At 51.1% G+C, this 19,860-nt stretch overlaps 1 protein-coding gene across 1 annotated transcript in view; it reads right to left on the bottom strand.

Annotated features, from left to right (window-relative positions):
* The window catches only part of LOC144163389 (univin-like), a 53,890-nt gene extending 34,650 nt beyond the window's left edge, over positions 1-19,240 (bottom strand). The window contains exon 1 of the mRNA XM_077694359.1: positions 17,386-19,240. Within this exon, the coding sequence (XP_077550485.1) occupies positions 17,386-17,758 (373 nt within the window). The 5' untranslated portion in view covers positions 17,759-19,240. The remainder of the gene's footprint in view (positions 1-17,385) is intronic.
* Between the last annotated feature and the right edge of the window lie 620 nt (positions 19,241-19,860).

The raw sequence follows: 19,860 nt of genomic DNA, 5'->3' as shown, positions 1-19,860 counted from the left end.
AACGTCATCGTAGTAAGTCCGCGTCGTCCAGTGCAGGAAAACTGGACGAGAGGACACGCTGTCTCCCGGCGGCGACATCGGTCCGCGGACGTCCGCGGGGAATAGAGCACGGCGTCGCCGCACAAACAGAGATGAAAGCTGTTAAGGAGAGATACTATCGGGCCGTGCCGGCGCGACTGGCGGGCGACGTCGCCCGTGCGCCGAGTGCGTCGTCGCCGCCTCCAGAGCCGGTGGTCGTGCCGCGGGCGACCAGGTATGCGCTTATCGACGCCGACATCGTGCCCTGCTCGCCGGGTCCCCCTCCCCTCCTACCCTGCCACCTACTCCCCTCCCCCGCCTCGCCGTTCCGAGCTGCTGGCCTCTCGGTGACTTCTGTCAGTTCGACTGGGAAGAAACGCTGCTCTTTTCGGCCTCGCTCGGGTGAACTTTACCTGTTTAGTTCGTTTATTGTCCCTCTTTGTTGTCTACCCCGTGGGCTGGTGAGGCTGCGCCGACATTTTATTGCTCGCGACAGGACGCGCCCATTTTGTTCGGAAATTCCCCCCTAGAATGCCTATTCTCAAGAACAGAGCCGTCTCCGTCGCTACTGGCCAGCGGCTGCGTGTGGCCGAGTTGTTACGGCAGCTCGCCGCATGCGGGTCCAGGAAGAAGCGACCACATCGAAATTCCAGCGCTTTCTTGGCATTCTTGACATGCAACTGCTGCCTGTTCTGGCGATAAAAAAGAGAAAAGAAATAATGTCTTAAGTGGGAATGATGGAGTAGACGGTTGGTAAGGGGGGGGGGGGGGGGGGGGTAAGGCGAGGCACGTGGAAAAGACGCTTCACCACTGAAGCCGCCCATTCCCGCTTTACCGCCCCGCTGTTAAGTGCCACCCGGTTCAAAATTGTCTCAACCGAAACTTTTAAGTTGTTGAAAATTGCCTCAGAATAGCGCCGAATCGTCACATTCGAGTGAAGAACTTGAGGAGGCTGGTTGCGCATGTGTTCGCTTTTTCGGGCAACGAAGAATTCTATAACACAGCTGATGTACCAAGTGTGGCGCTGCCTCTGCAGGTCAGGACTGCGCGTTCAACCATGGTTCAGAGCTAGTTCAGAGCAGCATATTACTCCCTACTGTAGCGAGCGTTCTTTGAAGCGGATGGCCTTAGCAGGCTTGCTGGGTCGCCTGCAGAGCACGGCGTTTTCGAACGGGCGCTCGACCGAACTGCCCCTTCTATGTGGCACCGCTGAAAAACGTCTGTTCTCATCTGACCTGGACGGAGCAATTTGTGCAATGCCTTAGTGAGCCCTGTAGATCCGATTAAGGCGGCAATTGGTACTCACTTGGGGACAGAGAAAAGACTTCGCAGGTAACGCATCAAGGCCGCCTGATCGTCATTAGCTACAGTGTCCGTCTCCAACTGCCACCAGTTTTCCTATCCGAAGCTTCGCGATGTCAAAGGTCAACAACCTTCCGGGAGGAATATTGTTGAGCATGCCCGTGTAAAAAAGGCCATAATTAACTTATCATTAACTGGCCGCCTTATCACATTGTATTCGCATGATGTACTATATGACGTACTCCTTTTCAGGAATGCGAGTAGAGAGTAACCCACCGTGCATCGGAAGTCTGTTCGGACGGATGGTTGGACGCAGAGGTTGCACGCTGGTATTCGTGCGGTGCAAGTCAATATATTGATCAGCACTGCAATTATGAGTACTACTTCGATCTTAGCATTGTAGGTTGCAGGCATTGGCCTCGAAGATTTCGGCAACTGACAGCGAAATCATGCAAATCAAGAAACAAAATTTCAATTAGGGACTCAGGAAAAGAACGCTAGAGGGGGCCCTTGAACATGATGATATTATTAAGTTGGCATCAACTTAATTCACTTGCGAGATTGTTTTAGGGAAGAACATCTAAGAGCAGTTATTTCGTGAGCGAAAAAGATGCAACGTTGGCTCATGCCTTTGGGCGGTGAGTATCCGGGATAATATGATTGGAAATATTCAATATGCAGTGCCCATCAGTTAAGTGAACCTTTTTGGGTGTTACATCACTATGTACATAAATGAAATTGTGGTACTTCGAAAAGTCTTAACAGGCCTGTAGAAGTATAAAAAACCCTATAACGAAAAAAAAAAGTGAATGTGCGTGCGGAGGGCAGGCGCTTGTTCAGAGGAGGCGATGTTCCTGTTGTCGGCGCACCTGTTCTCTCTTCCCCATGAAATAAGTATACTTACTTACCAGGCAAGACAAAACATTGTACAAAAACATTTTAATTCGTGCCCTGTGCGACGTAAGCTTCCAGTTCAGATTTGCTGTCTTTAGGAATCCAGCGCCCCCACCCTCTGATGAGTGCCGCATACGTATAGCGTACATTGTAGGACTGTGGACTGGTTGGGTGCAACAACACCGGGATGTCGCGAGCAAATTCGAGACGCAAAAGTTCGGAGCTAACTCAAAATCAACTCAACTCCAATTTCTCCTGAACGGGTCGAGCGATTGCAGCGTCAGATACCCGCCCACTTCGCAATCTATACATAGCAGGAACCGGGGATTTCCCTCCAGTTGTGCGAACATTGACAGGTATCAGGGTAAGCAGCGGACGTGATCGGTGCATGGAAACAAGCTGTCGAAGGACGGGGCAATGACCTAATTAGAACGCTCTAAGCCAGATGATATAAATTAGTACGTTTCATTCACTGCTTGCTAGCGAAGGCAGTTGCTTCCACGGACGCTACAGAATCTCCCCACCCACCTCCCAGTTCCATCCACCCCTTTTGCCTCTACATAATAAAATAAATAAAATAAAACTACAGTGAACCCTTCGGACAGCAAAGTGGCCGGTTATTAGTGACACTTTATTAAACGTCGTTGTGATGTGCTCTCTATACACTGCTGCAGTAGAGAAAACAAAACACACACATACAAAAAAATTTGAACAAAGAGAGATTTCGCATAAGCGATTTTGTTACGAGTGTTCACTGCACGAAGGCTTTCGACCCTAGCACGCCGTTGGTATTCATTCACTCGAATTTGAAATCCATTCTCTGCCAGTGTCTTCTCAGTTTCGCAGAGAACTGACGACGTTTAGGCAACCACGCATTTGCTCTCCGCACTGTGTACCGGCTTGTCACCATGATAGGCTGTGGAACCATGAAAAATTTCGCACACAGCGATATTTCGGTTAAAGCACTTTTTGTTACAACGAGTATTCACGGAACGGGTATTTCATAGTTCGCCGTTGGTATTCGTTCGACTCTGAAATCCGTTGCCCGCGAGCCTCTTTTCAGCTTTACAGAGGATCGACGGCGTTTCGGCAACCGCCCATTCGCTCTCCGCCGCGGTAAACGATGGGCCATTATCGCCGCAACCTCTTCCGCACCGCTTCTTCCCCCGTCGTACGGGCTCGCCGGGAAGCTAACAGCGGCAGCAGTTTTCTGCGACTGACGGCGCTATTAAACGCGGTGCGGCCGTCCTTGTTAGCTGCCCGCCGCTTTCGCGTGCTGCGCGAGGAGAGAGGGAGGCGGGGGAGACGGCACGGATGGTCGTTGGCGGCGGCGAGGAACGTCCTTGTCGGCTCAGTTATGCCGCCTTGTTTTGTTTGCTCCCAACGAGGCGCGTTTCTCGGTTGCAAGGAGCAGGCTCTTCGAGCGGCGACGAAATCGCGCCGAAGGAAAGGGTACTTCGTCGAGACGAGAAAGATGAGCGTGTGCGTGTGAAAGGTAAGACAGTACCGAATACAAGAGAGAGAGAGAGAGAGAGAGAGAGAGAGAGAGAGAGAGAGAGAGAGAGAGAGAGAGAGAGAGAGTAATATTCGCTTTCTCCTGGGCTGTTTATATCCGGAAGGCTAAATCAGAGACTGCTTAGAGGAGAATAACGGCTCACGGAACCGAGGGTTGCGCAATGTTACAAGGCGCGTTCATTTGCCTGTATCGCCAGGCGAGACATCTTGCGTCTTTTGTGCTGACCTTTTTGAAGGGCACAAACATTTGTTGGCTTCGGGTGGTTGGCCGCGAATAGTACTAAAACGTGCCACTCGGGAGGAGCAAATAACTGCCAATACGCCGTGCAAGGCTAGGTCCGCCCGTTCGCTAGCAACTCACTCACTCACTCACTCACTCACTCACTCACTGACTCACTCACTCACTCACTCACTCACTCACTCACTCACTCACTCACTCACTCACTCACTCACTCACTCACTCACTGTGTGATAGCAAACGAGGTAATCCACTCTACCACGTTTGTCTTAAACCTTGTAAAGGTGAAGAACGGGATCACAAGGAGCAGAGTCGTTCTTCAGAACTATCAACCAAGCGGCCGCCGCGCCGACAAACCTAAGGGCAATTTGATTATTCTGTGGCTGCGCAAGACGCATTAGCCATAACCGCGAAGATTAGCAGTACGCTCCCGCGTCTTGGCGCTGCCGGACAGCGAACACACTGCTGTGTGTGCTCGTATTCTCTTTCTCGTGTTTGTTCTGCCCCGTTTTATACTTTTAAGGTTCACGCCTTCTTGCGTAGCTAAAGTTGCCTTCCAGGTGAAGGAGAATAAAGCGAGTTCCCCTTCCAGATAAATGTCTCAGCGTTGATTCAAGCTCCAGAAATTCCTGTATATAAAATCATGGTTCAGTCCACCGAGGAGCCCGGTTGGGCGGCCCGCGGGGGCCTTCGGGAAATATACCAAGACACGAAGTGAGGGCAGGAGAGTGACGGGCCGTCGCCGTGCGTCTCTCGGCGTTTCCCGCTTTTGTAGGAAACGTTCCACGCTGCGAAACACGTGCCCCGTCGGTGCAAGTGCACGGGCCTGCCGCCGCTCAGGAACGCCGAGAGGAACGAACTGCGTGCAAGTTTCCCGCAGCACGCGCCACAAATCGGCCAACCCGCCGCGGTGGCTCAGTGGCTAAGGCGTTGCGCTGCTGAGCACAAGGTCGCGGGTTCGATTCCCGGCCGCGGCGGCCGCTTTTCTGATGGAGGCGAAAAGCAAAAACGCCCGTGTGTACGACATTTCGGCGCACGATAAAGATCCCCAGGTGGTCAAAATTAATCCGGAGCCCTCCACTACGGCGCGCCTCATCGCCTGCGTTGCGTCGGCGCGTTAAACCCTACAATCAATCAATCAATCAACAAATCGCCCAACTCTCAACGTGGTTTCGCATTCGTTAGCCTCACTGAGTGCAGGCTCGGCGAGGTGGGACCGATGCCCAGTAATTCCTCGTTAACTCGAACTCGGATATCTCGAAATATCGGTTAGGTCGAAACTTTCTTTCGCCGTGCATTTACCTCCCATATGTGCCATGTATTTCCCCCCTTTATCTCCAAACATTTTAGGAGGGGAGGGGGGGCTGCGGGTATTTCGAAATGTTGACACAGAGTACACAAGGCAAAGTCCGCTACAGAAAACTGATAAGGTCACTGTTCTAACGCTTAGCTCCCACTATGCGCCGAACGGTGTCGTGAACGGCAAATTTACGCTGTGCAACGCCGATATTCCCGTTACCGGAATGCTGTCCGAAGCCTACAGTGTTGAGAGCTGTGGACGATGCAGCTGATCATGATGATGAAGAGGAGCCCCGAGAAGTGCCTACAACGACAGAAACAACGATGATGCTGCGCCTCAAGCTTCGCAACAAGATACAATTTGCCGTGGCGACCAACAATTCATGCGACGCATTGAGCAGTTCGAGAACGCTTTTCTGGACCCATATTGGAACATGAAACAGGCAAGAATCACGCCGTTCTTTATTCCGAAATAATAAAATTAGTTTTGCCAGCGAAATGTTTTGCCTTTTTTACGAAAGCGCCTCTGTGCAGTGGAGCTTTTGTTACCAGCATTAGCTCTTATTTCGGTGACCTGGCCACGCATTTGGTTTAGCTCGACACTTCGCTTATCTCAAAATTTACAGCGGATTTTACGACTTCGAGTTAACGAGGGATTACTTATAGACACTACACTGGCTGCTTATAGTGCACCCAGTGTAGGCAGAGACAAAAATTGGCGAAGCTTTCACTGAGTCGCCCGAGGCTTGAACCAGAGCGAAGCTGGAAGATTTCTTTTCATGTAAGCACTAAAGGACCCACCACCACACATTGCATTAGGTTTGATATTGTTTGTTCACATATTCCGTCGTCGGTTTTCACTGTGGTGGTAGTAGCCATCATCATATCCATGTGCATCGTCGTCTTCCGCATGCATGACTGGCGGGCCCGGATAGTTTTCTCCGCGGGATTTCACATTTCTCCCAATGTGGAACGCGTCAGCACGCGCTAGAACTGGCGGCAACGTGCTTCCGGAACTGGGCGTCTGTAGCGCCACCTGTCTTGTGCTACATCCTTGAGGCGCCGACGCACGTGAACTGTTTTCTAGGTATTTTTTGCGATCTCCACGCGCAAGCCTGGATGACGCCGGGCACTCCTCGTAAAACGCGTGCTCATACTTACGGTAAACGGCGGGAATAACTATGACGCGGAGTTCTTTTTTTTTTTTTTGACACCGCACACATTACGGCCAGCAAGAACAGCTTCGCTGTAAAAAAAAGGACTCGTAGCTGCATGGGAAAGTCGAAGTCGAAGCCGAACTGGTTTGGCTTTGAACCTGAAACAAACACTGACTCAAAACGCCGGTGGTTCGCCACTACCGAAAAGCACTAAAGAACCTGCTTATATCCGGTTTAAACGGTCTTCCCAACAAAGCCTATCAGTTGACTCGAAAAAAGTTCTTTAGCTGCTAATTGTAGCCCCACTTCACGTGTATCGGAACGCATCTCTTATCGCGCACTACGCTTCCGGGAGCGGATGAGAGGGAACAAGCCATGCCGTTCTCTGCTCGGCACCGCAGAAGGTCCTCCAAGGGCTTCGAACGCTGACATGTTGAGCTCGACATGAATAGATGCACGCGATAACCAGCAAGCCAGCAATCAAAGAGAGAAAGGCAAAGAGAGATCGCGTTCTTTACAGACACTCGAAAATGAGCGATAAATGAACGAATAAACGAACGCTGTAAAGATCCCGCAGGTCCTCACAGGAAGATAAAGTCCGCTTCTTTACGACGTCTTAAGAAAACGCACCGCCATCGCAGCCGCGCGACATAAATAGAAGACCTGCCGCAGTGGCTCAGTGGCTAAGGCGTTGTGCTGCTGAGCAAGAGGTCGCGGGTTCGATTCCCGGCAGCGGCGGCCGCTCATCTGATGGAGCCGAAAAGCAAAAACGTCCGTGTAAACGAGATTTCGGCGCACGTTAAGGATTCTCAGGTGGTCAGAATCAATCCGGTGCCCTCCACCACGGCGCACCTCATCGCCTGCGTGGCGTCAATCAATCAATCGACATAAATGGAATATTGACCGGGAGGGGGGTAGGGTTACAGCCTTAAAAAGACAAGTTTCTCTGACCAGTGCCACCATTTCGTTATGGGAAGAAGGAAAAAGGGGAGGGGCGGTGAGAGGAATACATTCCTGCGAGGCTTGCGTATGCAAGACAGGGAACAGGAAAATGCAAATGTATTCTTAACCCCGTCGTTACAGGTTGTTTATCGTTCCGCTGCAACGCGATTCAGTGCGCCGCATAACCCTTTTTCGACCGCATGCAACGTCGTCTAGATGAACGAGAAGTCCCCTCATTATCCAACCTTGACATGTTTTCTCGCAACGGTACTGGCCAATCTCATCATGCGGTGATAAGGTTTTTCTAAAATCCTTGCCAATCATGAAGACGATGGCCCCGTATGTACCGTTATTCCGGTTATAGTGACGCAAAGCTACGGCCTTTTCCTTGCCTGGTAGGTGTTGTCGCATGCCATTTTCCTTTGTGGTACACCCTGACCACAGACATAACGGTCGGTCGGTACCGGCGATTATTACGACTGTTCGTCTGATCGTCCCAGTTATCCGCTTTCCGCCCAGCGTTCGATGGGCCTCAGAGATAACGTCGCCCCTTGCATTTCCGGTGTTCGCGCATTAAAGAATTCGCAACGTTTCCGATGTGCGCGCACCCTTTGAAGTACTCGAAGCGTTTCAAAGGCGGTTCTTCAATGCTTCTCTGGTCATGAAACTCCCGGCCAAGTTTCGTACGGGGACAAAGGCTACCGCGAGGGGCGCCACCGCAGATCGGAGGGCATCGGGCGGCCGCCACCGCTCTGTAGCCAGGCCGGCAGGCAGGAGCGCAGTAGCAGCATGCCCGTTCGCAGCAAATTTTAAGTGCGAATGCACTTCTTAAGCGAGCCTTAATTGTCCGCCGCCGTCCGCATAGCAACAGCTGCGGGAGCGCGCGCTCCTCCTCTTCCTTGGCAACGGGGGGAGATGGGCGCGCCCTGCCTGGCCGCTGACATGGCACATACCCACGTGGGGGATTGGCCAGGAATCTCCTCGTCTTCCTTGGCAACGGGGGGAGATTGGCGCGCGCTGCCTGGCCGCTGACAAGGCACATACCCACGTGGGGGATTGGCCAGGAATCGGGCGTGAGAAGGGCTAATGCACCCGCTTAAAGGAGTACTGACACGAAATTTCAAAGCTGAGATCCGCTCTAGCAATCAAGTACAACGACAACACATATAGGTGTCTGTGAATAAATGCATCTTTCTTTCTTTGTAGTTGTGTGTGTGTGTGTGATCTCTCTTTCGCGAACATTACCGAACCGCGCAAATTCAACTCGTGCATTCGCACTTTCACATTCTTCCCCTCGGGGAAATGCGGGGAATTTTTTTTCGACACTCACGAAATGATCAGTCCATTTGAGCGGCCCGTGACACGTAAAGTGAAAGCGCACTGCTGATAAGGCGGCGAGCGTCTGCTTTATCTTACTGCGTGGTCCGTTCCCTGCCAAACACGCTCTGACCACGCCCCCGGCTGCCCTCCGGTCAACACCAGCGCCGCGGCGCGGCCTCCCTGGGCAGCGCACGAAGCTCTCCCATAGCGTTAGGGCGAAGTTTCATGACCAGAAAGGCATTGAAGGACTCTGGCGGTACTTTGGCTGACCAACTATGTACTTGCTTTTTTTTCACGAGATCGAAGACGCGACTGCAACAACAACAAATAAGCTCTCACTAAAGACGCGGCGGTTGACAGCAAGGGGCGGAATAACTGCTTGTGAAACCTCTTGAAATATTCCTCTATTGTCTGGCAGGCGTTCCATGTAAAATTTAAATCAGCGTAATGTTCCCGGCACCAACGGTGTTTTGGGTGTGTGTGTAGGGGGGAGAGAGAAGCGAATTGCGAAATGCGGAACGCCTTTTTACCTCATAAAAGGGCTACGTTGAAAAAATTTTGTACACACACGTCGGGTGATTAGACGCGATGTGTAGTTCCAACGGAAATTTACAAAAGGAAATCCCCGAAAGATTTGATGCGAAAATGCTAGTGGTGGTGGCGGCATTTCGAAGGCCACACTTCTCCGCCTCACTCTCATTTTCTCTTAGTGTCTGAAACTTGTGTTTAATTTTGTGTTGTGATGTTTCTAGCAAGCAGGAACCTTCTTTTTTTCATCAGCGCACATTTTATTCTCGGTGTGACTTTTCGTAGAGGTATTTCGGGTCACTAAACTACGTAGGTTTCTTGCTTCCTCTTGCTCTGGCTACTGGAGGCGTTGCGAAAGCTGCCTGAGCAATTGATAGCGTACACCCATAAGCCTCCAGGCAACGCTTCCAAACTCTGCGCGCCCCACGGAGAACTTCTACACTAACAAACCCATGTTTCCCTGACAAAAAAAAAAAAAGAAACTTGTTGAATGTGAAACAACGTAGGCCCCAACTTGCCTACGGCACGTTTACAACCAACCAAAATGACCAACCGGGGAAAGCACACAAAGAATACTTGCATTTGAAAATCGAAAAACAAGATAATTCCTCAACCGTTCCACCTGTAGGTATTGGCACGTGTACCGGAAAGAGGGTCGTTCGCTCATGATGACTGAACGATGAAGGCGCCAATCAATCGTCGAATCAAAATAAAATCATAATCCCACGGGCATCCCAAGTGTCTCCAAGGGCGCGAGGAAGACCGATAAAGGGCGAACTTTCACGCTGCCATACCGGGAAGCCGAACGTCACGGTCGTGCCAAAGTATGGGAAGGCCTAATGTCGCCGAACATGGAGGAAAGAATACTCAGGAGAGGCCCCTAGCATCCCAATGCATTGCGAAAAATGTGGAGGAAGTTACGTCATTTTTCTTGAGCCCATAGACAATGTTGCTTACTTGTTTACAACTGCAGCGGCCAAATTTGGGCAAATAGAACGAACAAATTTTTAAGGCGCTTGGTATGTGGCTGCTTCGCTACGCTTGCAAACCAGCGCAGTCGCTACGAAAAACGTTTTTAGATTAGGCCAGTTTGAAAACTCTGCCGTCGGAGGCGTCTGCGTTCGCCATCCCACGAGCATGTTGCTATGACGACGACAAACGCTACTTTGCCAGGCTTAAGAGCTGAAAAATCGTCCTTCTATCTCAAAAACGAAGGCCGTTTTTCGATTGAAACTTTGGGTGAGGGTTAGAATGGGCAAATTGAAGGCGAAATCAACAGCTTAGAAGATGACATCGCACCGAGGAATTAGCGACGAAGCTGTTTTCGCTTCGAAGCGGGAGGGCAGGGCGACGCCATGTTAGTCAAATCAAACCGGAGACAGCAAAGGATGATGGGATAGAGTGCTGGGCGCCGTGGGCTCAAGTCATGGCGGGACTCGGCTTCACAAATGTGACGTCAGGGCCTCTCCTAACCTTTTCTTTCCTCCATGTCGCCGAACTTCGAGCGAGAGAGCGGAAGCTGCGGCGCCATTTAATCCAGGGGCGGTATTCTTGTGTTTTGTCCGTTTTGCGTACGTTTAAAAAGTGTCCGTTTTGAGCAAGCCCTCATTGGCTAAAAGCGAACACCCGGATGTGACGTCATGCAAGCACGGCGGAGCTATGAGCCGCGGCTTCTCGGAGCAGACGTCGCCTTGTTGTTGGTTCGCTGGCGGAACAATAAACACATAAAAGATAGTTTAAAATATGTTAATTCGTTTAAACTTTGTTTTCAAGAACAGTTACGCAAAGGTCAACCCAAAGCCCGTCTACAACTGGAAGTACGTTGCAATAACACGGACCCAAAACAGCCGTTTTCAAAACGGACAAACACGGGAATGCCGCCCCAGAAGTGTTTGTCAGTACCGCCGGTGATCGTCCCTTCGAGGCGCGCGCGAAACGCCATTATACACAATCAATAGGCAGGCCGTAAAAATATGAACACGAGCACGCGAAGAGGCGGCGCGCTTGGCAACTCGCTAGTGAGGAATCGACGGCGGCATCTGTAGAGACGGCGACGTGTGATAACTGCGACTTTATCCTGAGTTATGGCTGACGACTCCGCCGCCGAGGGACCGCCCTATTCGCCCGTGCGCTACTCTCGCTCGAACTGGGCTCCGTTTTCTCCTCCCCCTCCTTTATTTGTTGTTGTTGTTGTTACGTGGAGTGGAACATGCAGACTGCCGTATACATCGCCGGGCGCAGCAGGGCGCATCACGGCACCAGAAAGGGCCCGACAGTAGCTAATCCTGAGTAAAGATAAGAGGTCACTATGCTGGGCGACGCATATTGATTCTTTTGTTCCGCCGCCATTTGGTTATACGGATAGGCGCCAGCAAGAAATATCAGCGGGATAGGGCATTGCCTTGCGGAATCAGGAAGTAGAGCGAACGCGGAAGCTGATTGTGCGGTACTTTTGGCAGAACAGCAAAAACCACTATTTCCACGTAAGTGTTCAGATTACAGGATCACAAATCATTGCGATAAACCATTGTCGAATACGATTTTCTGAAAGAAAAAAAAAACCACTTTTTGAAAAAACGCCGACTCAAACTTTTATCGGGTTTTCTCTAAATGCAGTCGAACCTCGTTAAAACGAAGTAGTCGCGGGTCAGTCAATTAGTTCGTTATATCCAATATTCGTTGCAACAGTAGCGTTAAAAAAGGGGTTCTAACAAAATCTGCAATCTGGCTCGCCCAAAAATCCTAGATACTAAAACACACCTTTCCAGACTTCGAACCCTCTGTAAACAAAATAATCCTTACCTGTCTCTTCGCGGCATTTCACACTAAATGGACCGGATCTTGACAACGTGAAATAACAAGAGAACAAAGTTCGTTTGAAAAAACAGGCCTGCGTTCTTATTTGAAGAAAGATGTGATCTTCGTCTGGCGGCTTTTCACAGTACTGCAGGATGAAGTTTTCCCCAGTGTCCACGCACGAAATAGCCTTTCTGCTTTTCCAGTTTCGCAAACTGTTAGCTTCTAATTATTTTTTATCTTTTTAAAGTTATGGCGCGAACCAAATATTTCTTCGTTATAGGTGATATCCGGCGCGGCTCTGGCGGTTTCGTTACAAAAAGAATAAGTGTCACTAAAATAAAGCCCGACCAACCGAAGTTCCCGTTTCGTTCGCTATAGCCGATAATTCGCTATATCAGTATTTGTTATAACGAGGTTCTACTGTATTCGTTTAAGCCTCACCGCCGAAGTAAACTGCATCACCGCTAACTTGACACCAGCTTATTATTACGCAGATAAACCGGTTGTCACTGCTGTACTAGCATTAACGATTGTATTAGGACACAATGCACATCACTGCATGTGATGCAAACGTGCTACTTCGCCTTATAGGGTCTTGCATTCGCCACAGACCATTAGCGATAAAATGCTGGCCATCAAACACATGTTTTTTTGTGTCCTGCTGAGGGTTCTAGATGCTCCACGTTATTGTTTATCCGGCATTTGCAAGATGAAAACGAGAGCCGCACGCACTTCCCCTATAGAGGCGGAGGAGTAAACTTTTTTTTAAAAGTAATTGAATGCACTTTGTTCGAGGGCTTACTCTGGAGTATAAATGTTCTAGAGAGAATGTAGGTATTTAAATCCCTCTCGAACGTCCACCGAGTATAGTTCGAAGCGAAGAGGTAATGTATTACGCACAAATTTCACACCAATTCGACGATCTCCATCTTTGTCCTCCTTTATACATGCTTATTTCCCCCTTACATCATAAGGCTTACCTCTGTGCATTTTTTTTACTCTTAATAAAATTACTATCTCTCCTTTTGTCTTACAATAATTTCAAATTTAATTAAGCAAGCATTCGAAAGATGTTTTTTGTCGTGAGCAATACAAGTAGCAGGAAATGCAGAAGTGGTCCACCTGTAACGTTAGGCGAGCTGTTATACTCCCAAAAGGACACTGGATCGCTACAGGCGCGACATTTACGCTTTGTCCCGCATTTTTTGAAAGACACAAACCTCTGTGACTTCCGGCGATTGGCCGCAAATAGTCTCGAATGGTGCCACTCGGACGAAGCAGTTGCCGGCACGCCTCGCAACGCTAGGTCCGCCCATTCGCTGGCAACTCACTCACTCACTCACTCACTCACTCACTCACTCACTCACTCACTCACTCACTCACTCACTCACTCACTCACTCACTCCGAGCGAGTGTGTCACTCATTGCTGACGTCACACTCGTCAGCTATGGTCAAAACTTGCCGACCACAACGATTCAGTAGGTCGCAGCCCCTGGACCCATTTCAGCTCACGTGGTGAGTTCGAGGCTGACGTGACGAAAGGAAAACCTCGCTGGCCTGTCAATAAGGCATATAATCGAACAAATATAACCCATATAACAAAACCGATGTTTCCCATAGAACCGAACTCATATAACCAAACCCATATAAGCGATCCTATGTAACCAATACAACCCATGTAACCAAACCCTTCTAACCAATATAATCCGCATAAACAAACCCGTGTAACCTATATAACAAAACCCATATAACCCAACTCTTATAACCGAATATTACTGTAGCAGCGTGCATTCCTGTCCATGGGCGTCGCAAAGGAAACTTTGAATCTCTTTCGCTCGCTATACGTGATCGTCGTGTGTGGCACGAAGTGTTGTAAAGCGCGCGAGGCGTGCTTTTAAGAACGCTGCGCGTGTGCTTTTGCCGCTCTTTCCCGCGGAGGTAACAAATCGGCCACTTGAGTCCTTGATTCGAAAGGGGCCCACGCTGCAAGCCGGTTGGATAACGAGCCGCGTGCTCCAAATACCTGCGTTCGCAGCTTGTCGCGTGCATCGACGTCTACAATCGGCGATATGGGCGCGCCATAAAATGCCCGTGAGCCTTAAGGTATCGCCGAGAACTGCCACGGGAAGTTTGAGGCGAAATCGAAACGGGCTATCACGCGGATCGACGGCGTCTCGCCACGATAGCGAGTTCAGCCATTGCCGCCACTTCGACAGCGCCGAAAATTGGGCAAGTTGGAGCGGACTCCTGGCCACGGCACGGAAGAACTGCCCACTTGAAGAGACGCTGCCGCCGCTGTCTTGTCTATTCGGAAGGAGAATCTTTTTCTTTCTTTTTAGCCATCGACGTTCCCAGTGCTCAGGCGTAATAAGAAACCCCGCAGGACACGAAGGCATGTTTTAAACATGGGAGGAAAGGCGTAGGTCGCTTTTCCTCTCGCTATTCGGTCGCCACTGACACCTCGTCTTACACTGCGTAGACGCAAGCATGCCACCACCGTTTCCGCCTGGTCTTCAGCCGTGAAACGAACCTTTTCATATTCATTTGTTCATTTCTCCTCGTCATCTGATCCTACACCTTCATCTTCTATGCCCTACGGCAAGATAAATGCTGTAAAAAGTGCAATATTCAAGCGACAGGTCGAAGTGGACAGCTCGGGTTGCGTGGAAAAAGCTAGTTTTCCGAATAAAAAGAACTCGGCTGGCAGCGTCTGCGTTGTCGCTCAATCAATACGAAGTAACGGTTTAACGCGCCGAAGCTACGCCTGGTATTATATATATATATATATATATATATATATATATATATATATATATATATATATATATATATTGGAAGGTTCAGGAATAATTTGAACCCCCTATGGATCTGCGTGCGCCTAAGCCCCAGTACAAGCAAACGTTCTTGTCTTTCGCTTCCACCACAAAAATAACCGCCACGGTGGGTGGGTGGCTCCACGGTAAGTTTTTGATCTTGTGTGAAGTATTTTTGTTGCACTGTAGCCATGAGCCACCTCCACTTTTTTAATTGATCCCACCATACTCATAACCATCGTCGTCATCTTATTGGTATCATCATCACCATCACTATCACCATCATCATCATAAGTAGCAGGTGCAGCACTATAATCCGGTAATAACACACTGCGGTTGAACCTAGTCGTTCTTAGCATTCCTCGCTCAAATTCCTGGCGCTAAGTACCACAGCTAACACAGTCGGACATTTTTATACATTTATATTGGGATATACCGCCTGATGCAAGTTTAACACGCACCGTATACCTTGACGTTAGCTGGGATGACTTAGACATGGGAACCCAATCGACCATCACAATATTGTAGGTGAGCGCTTTAAGCCCGGTCTTGAAGAACAAAAAACCTAAGAACCTACGTTTTTCAGGTCAGGTTCCGCATAGCGAAAGGAGGAAAGTAAATTGAACACGAGCAATTGTAAGAAGTGCGGTATACCAGTCCGGGCAAGAGTCGTGCACATTCTTTAGATTCATCATCATTACAGAAGCGTGGTCTGAAAGAAACACCTTCGCAAATGATAAGAGTGGAGTTTCCGTGATTCTATGCGCGAGTTCCGCGCCTTTTCATTTCCAAGAAGAGGGCGAATGATTTATCACGGCTGGCACCATTTGTCTCAGCTGGAACTAGAAACTGCAAAAGTACGCGCAATCCGCCCCGATAAGCTCAGGACAAGTCCGGGACTATTAATCGTAGCTGCGCGTGCGTACGCGTTCGTGTTTTCCACTGAATCAATTTCTATAGCTACATCTTTTTTTTTTTTTTTCAATTGTATTGCTTCTTTCTTTTTACCTTTGTCGCCGCAACATTGCGAACAACCTGCTTCTTTTAAGAGGAAGACAACATTGTCTATAGAAAAATAAGCGCGGCATGCTGTTTGTGCAGTAAAGTCCGACGCGCGCTGCTCTAAGCAGATTAGCGCTGCAGTGTGCGTTGCGCAGACCAGTAGCCGAGCTCAGGGAGCGTCGAAGGCCGCCGTCTCTGCCGCGTGTTCCTTGTTGTGCAGGAAAGCAACAACCGGGCAGGGTTCAAGGGCGACGAATAGGAATGAACTCGCTCGGCCCCAACTCATACCCCGACGACGTCGTCCTGAATTAGTTACAGGTGTCCTTGTGGGTAGTGCGGTAGCCGGTCCAACAACGCGGAAATAATTAGAGCGCTTAAACCCGTTTCTCTCATTTTTTGTAGCCTTTCACCACACCCTGTCAAAGAAACGCGCACGTAGACGCTTTTTCATATAAGCGGCAGTGAACCAGATCTCAGGCAAGCGGGAAGTTCGCAAACTTTGAGAATACGTTTTACGACTGCGCGGGAAAATGCCCATCGATTACACCTATCCGGGACTTAAAAATGGCCTTTTGGAAAATTGAAAACAGCAAGGCTGTGGAGTCTTGACGGCAAGCAATAGCTTGCGGTACAAGCGCGCACATTGGAGTACCAGCTAGTGCCGCTCATGGCGGAGATCTTGTCCGAAAGAACTATCGCGGTCACTGTTCCGTTGTTGCTTTTATTTATTCTACGTTCTGAGTGGGTAAATGTTAGGGTACGACAGTCACGGAGTCCGCTAGCTTGGCAAGCAGAGTAAAGCGCGAAAGGTAAAGGGTGTTGGTCTGAGCCGACATACCTAGGGGCGCAATACCGTAAGGTTATGAGGAAGCCGACATGACCCATACGAAGGCTCCTTGAATCGACCTTCGCCAACTTTTACTGCTCCCCCTTCCCCGTAAATGCTGCGCCGAAGATAACGCCGTTTGTGAAACAAATGCTTGCCTCCCAGCACCCCTGAAAGGCAAGGCAGGTGGCCTTCGAGTCCTTACGCGCCAATGTACGAGATGCGATAGCCCTAGCCCAACAGCATCTCTTGAATGTAAAGCAGGGTTCAGCACCTTCGTCTTTCTGAGTCACGGCGTCCGAAATCGACTCACACCCTATACCCAAGATAAGCGTTGATAGAATGGTAAGGGGTGGGGAAACGAACGTCAAAGCACCCCAATACCTGCACGTTACCTTGAACGCACAAACCAGCGGTGTGCCTAGTGCAGCGGTTCTCGACCCATCTAAGACGCATGTAGCCGAACACCAACCAAATGTCATTTTCAACGAGTTTTACTGAAAATTTATCACAAAATGTTGTTCACTCGAATCAAAGTGAGCGCGTGTTCTGCGCCTGCGTAGACATTGCAGTGCGCTTAACTTAACGGAACTGTCGTCCACCTGCCGCGGAATCAGCAAGCGATATGGAGAACGTGTTAAACCACCCGCTGATATAGATGTCTATTATTCTCCGTCTGCCTCCTAGGCTAGCGCATCAAGCGCCATTGCAACGTGAAATTTTCTGCTCACCTTCGTTCTTGAAGCTGTAGTAGTGGGTGACCTCCTTGGCGGCGCCCCGGGCCAGCTCCTTCCTCCCGGAGCGCGTTCTTCCCCCCCGGCCACGGCCCTCGTCCGACGAGCGCTGTAAGCTCCGCCGGTACACGCGCATCATGTGTTCCATGTGCACCCTGTTCGCGGACGACCCTCCTCTTCCGCCGGCGGGCGGCGCACTGGACAGTCCCAGGTCCGCAAGGATGCGGCCCTTGATGAGTTCGATGGCCCGCGCCCTGTCGGGATCCTCGTTGCCGCCGCCACCCATGACGGCCCTGGCCCGGCACGGGGTAGGAAAGAGCACCACCGCCACCAGTAGCGCCCACGACACCGCCAAGACCGAATACCGCATGGACGCGATCAGGCCGAGTTTCGCGCAGCCTGAGTGCGCATGCGCCGTCACAGACGATCCGGATGATGCTTAGCTCGGGCCTTAAAACCCCGCACTGGCCCCCTTTTCTTCTACTACAACGAAAGTCTTTTTTTTTTCTCTTTATCCTGGAGAGATCCTACCTATCTAGACGAGTACGTCGCTGGAGCACGTCCTAACTTCCGAACGGCGCCGTCACGCCAGTACTGAGGATTTCTTTCCGTTTCGAAACGTTCGCTTGAAGCTAGAAGGAACGCTAACCCGCAATTGGCCTCGATCCAGCCTTCGCCGTATCCTTTGCGAAGCACGTCCCGCAAGGCGAGACCTTCGTGATCGGTGCCCCGACTGCGCGCACCGAGGTTTTGTGAAAGTAACGGTCTGCTCTCCTGTAGGGTGAAGTCGGCTGTTTCTGCAAGACTTCCTGTCCGGTTGGTCAACTTAGTTGCGGCCAGTTTGGTCGCGACTGTGTCCGCACTCTTTCAAGTGTTACACAGCACTCTGGGACTACGTCACAACAGAAAGACAAGGGTACGCTTACAGCGGTCCTCCGGATATGGCACGCCAGTTGCAGTTCCTCAAGAGCCTCGTAATCTAAAATCTACGGCGTTTCCACGGGGGCGGTAACACTGCAACAACACACACGCTTATAAATTAGGCAACTCGCAGAAGCGGAGACGTGCGTCTCTTCGCCGGGCTGGCCGCACACACCTCCTCTGGTCACGGGCGAGGAAAACGCGTTGGACGACACTGACACGGCCGCAGTGGGAGGTCTTGTCCGGAGTCTTTTCCTCTTCTCTGCACCGGGCACTCAGTGGCCGGTCGCCAGCGACAGCACACGTGCCGAAAACAGGGTAGCACACGACCGAACAACACAAGGGGCGACACTGGACCGGCGTCGGCAACTCGCAGACCGCGACACGTCGACGAAGCTAGCCAGGAAGGAGCGCCGCGCGGCCGAGCAGCCCTCGCGAGGTCGTAGCACAGCGAGGACTGTTACTGCACACACACCGAAGCGACGAGCCGGCGCCGGGAGGAAGAGACGTTGTGACTGCAGCGACTGCGGCACAGTCACATCTTCCGCCGCGCACATCGCCTGCTCTGGATGTCCCGTCGCAGCACGCCAAGCGGGGCGGGTCGGCAGCCAGCTGGGTTCCTCTTCCCCAAATCGGAACCGCACCGACCGCACACAGACGGTATCGAGGTGCACGGGTAGGCCACGGGCATTTCGCCCGCCGCCGGAAGGGCCTAGTTCCACGAGCAGGGCGCGGGGACTCCGCTAGCCGAAGACGCCAGCTGCTCCCGCTGTTCTCGCCGCCTGGCTGACACTCTCGCTGGAAGCAACGCCGGCAGCGTCGACGGCGGCAGCGACGTCGAAACGTGGGCGGTCGGCGGAGTCTAGACCGGTCCGTGGAGCGCTCGTGCGCTCGGGGCAACGGCGAGGCGCGAGACGACGTCCGCACGTGCCGGGCAGGGAAGTTTTCAGGTAGAGCGGTCGCCCTCCCCCGCCCTCCTCCCCCTCTCTCGTACACGGCCGCCGCCGGCGTTCTTTTGAGGCGTCACGTGGAAGGCCGGCAGGGAGCTCCATTGGCCGGCCGGTACGTGACGTTTGAAGCCTGCCGATCCTTTCCACTTAGTGCCCCTCTTTTCTCCGTAGGCGTTGAAAAGAAGCTATGCCGACCTAGAAGACAAACAGCGGCTCTGTGTGGAGGTGGGGGAGAGAGAGAGAGATCAACCGGCGAGGCGTCCGACTAGACAACAAGGATGGGCGATTGAGAAAATTCGTTTTCCTTTGGGCAATCGCGGGCCGCTCGCTTGTATCCACCGCTTCCCCTTCGTGGTATCGGGTTCCGGATAATGGTCTTTTCCTGGCCCGTGCTCTGTTGATTACCGAGGTGCAAACAGTGTATATATATAGAACGGAAATTACTTCGCTGTAAGCATCGAAGAGAAGTCAGAGGGACATCTTTGATTAAAAGCCGATGACGAGGAAGACTTTTTGGCGTTGTGTACACTCGCTATTCTGTAAAACCCACTAGGTTTTCACAATTAGTGCCCTCGGGAGCGTTGTCTGGGAACGATAGCTG

Source organism: Haemaphysalis longicornis, unplaced genomic scaffold (genome assembly GCF_048455015.1).
Source record: "Haemaphysalis longicornis isolate Haplotype H1 unplaced genomic scaffold, Haemaphysalis longicornis Haplotype H1 scaffold_12, whole genome shotgun sequence".
In the NCBI taxonomy this organism is placed as follows: Eukaryota; Metazoa; Arthropoda; class Arachnida; order Ixodida; family Ixodidae; genus Haemaphysalis; species Haemaphysalis longicornis.
Note: the sequence above shows the minus strand (reverse complement) of the source record. Positions and strands in the feature narration are given on the sequence as shown.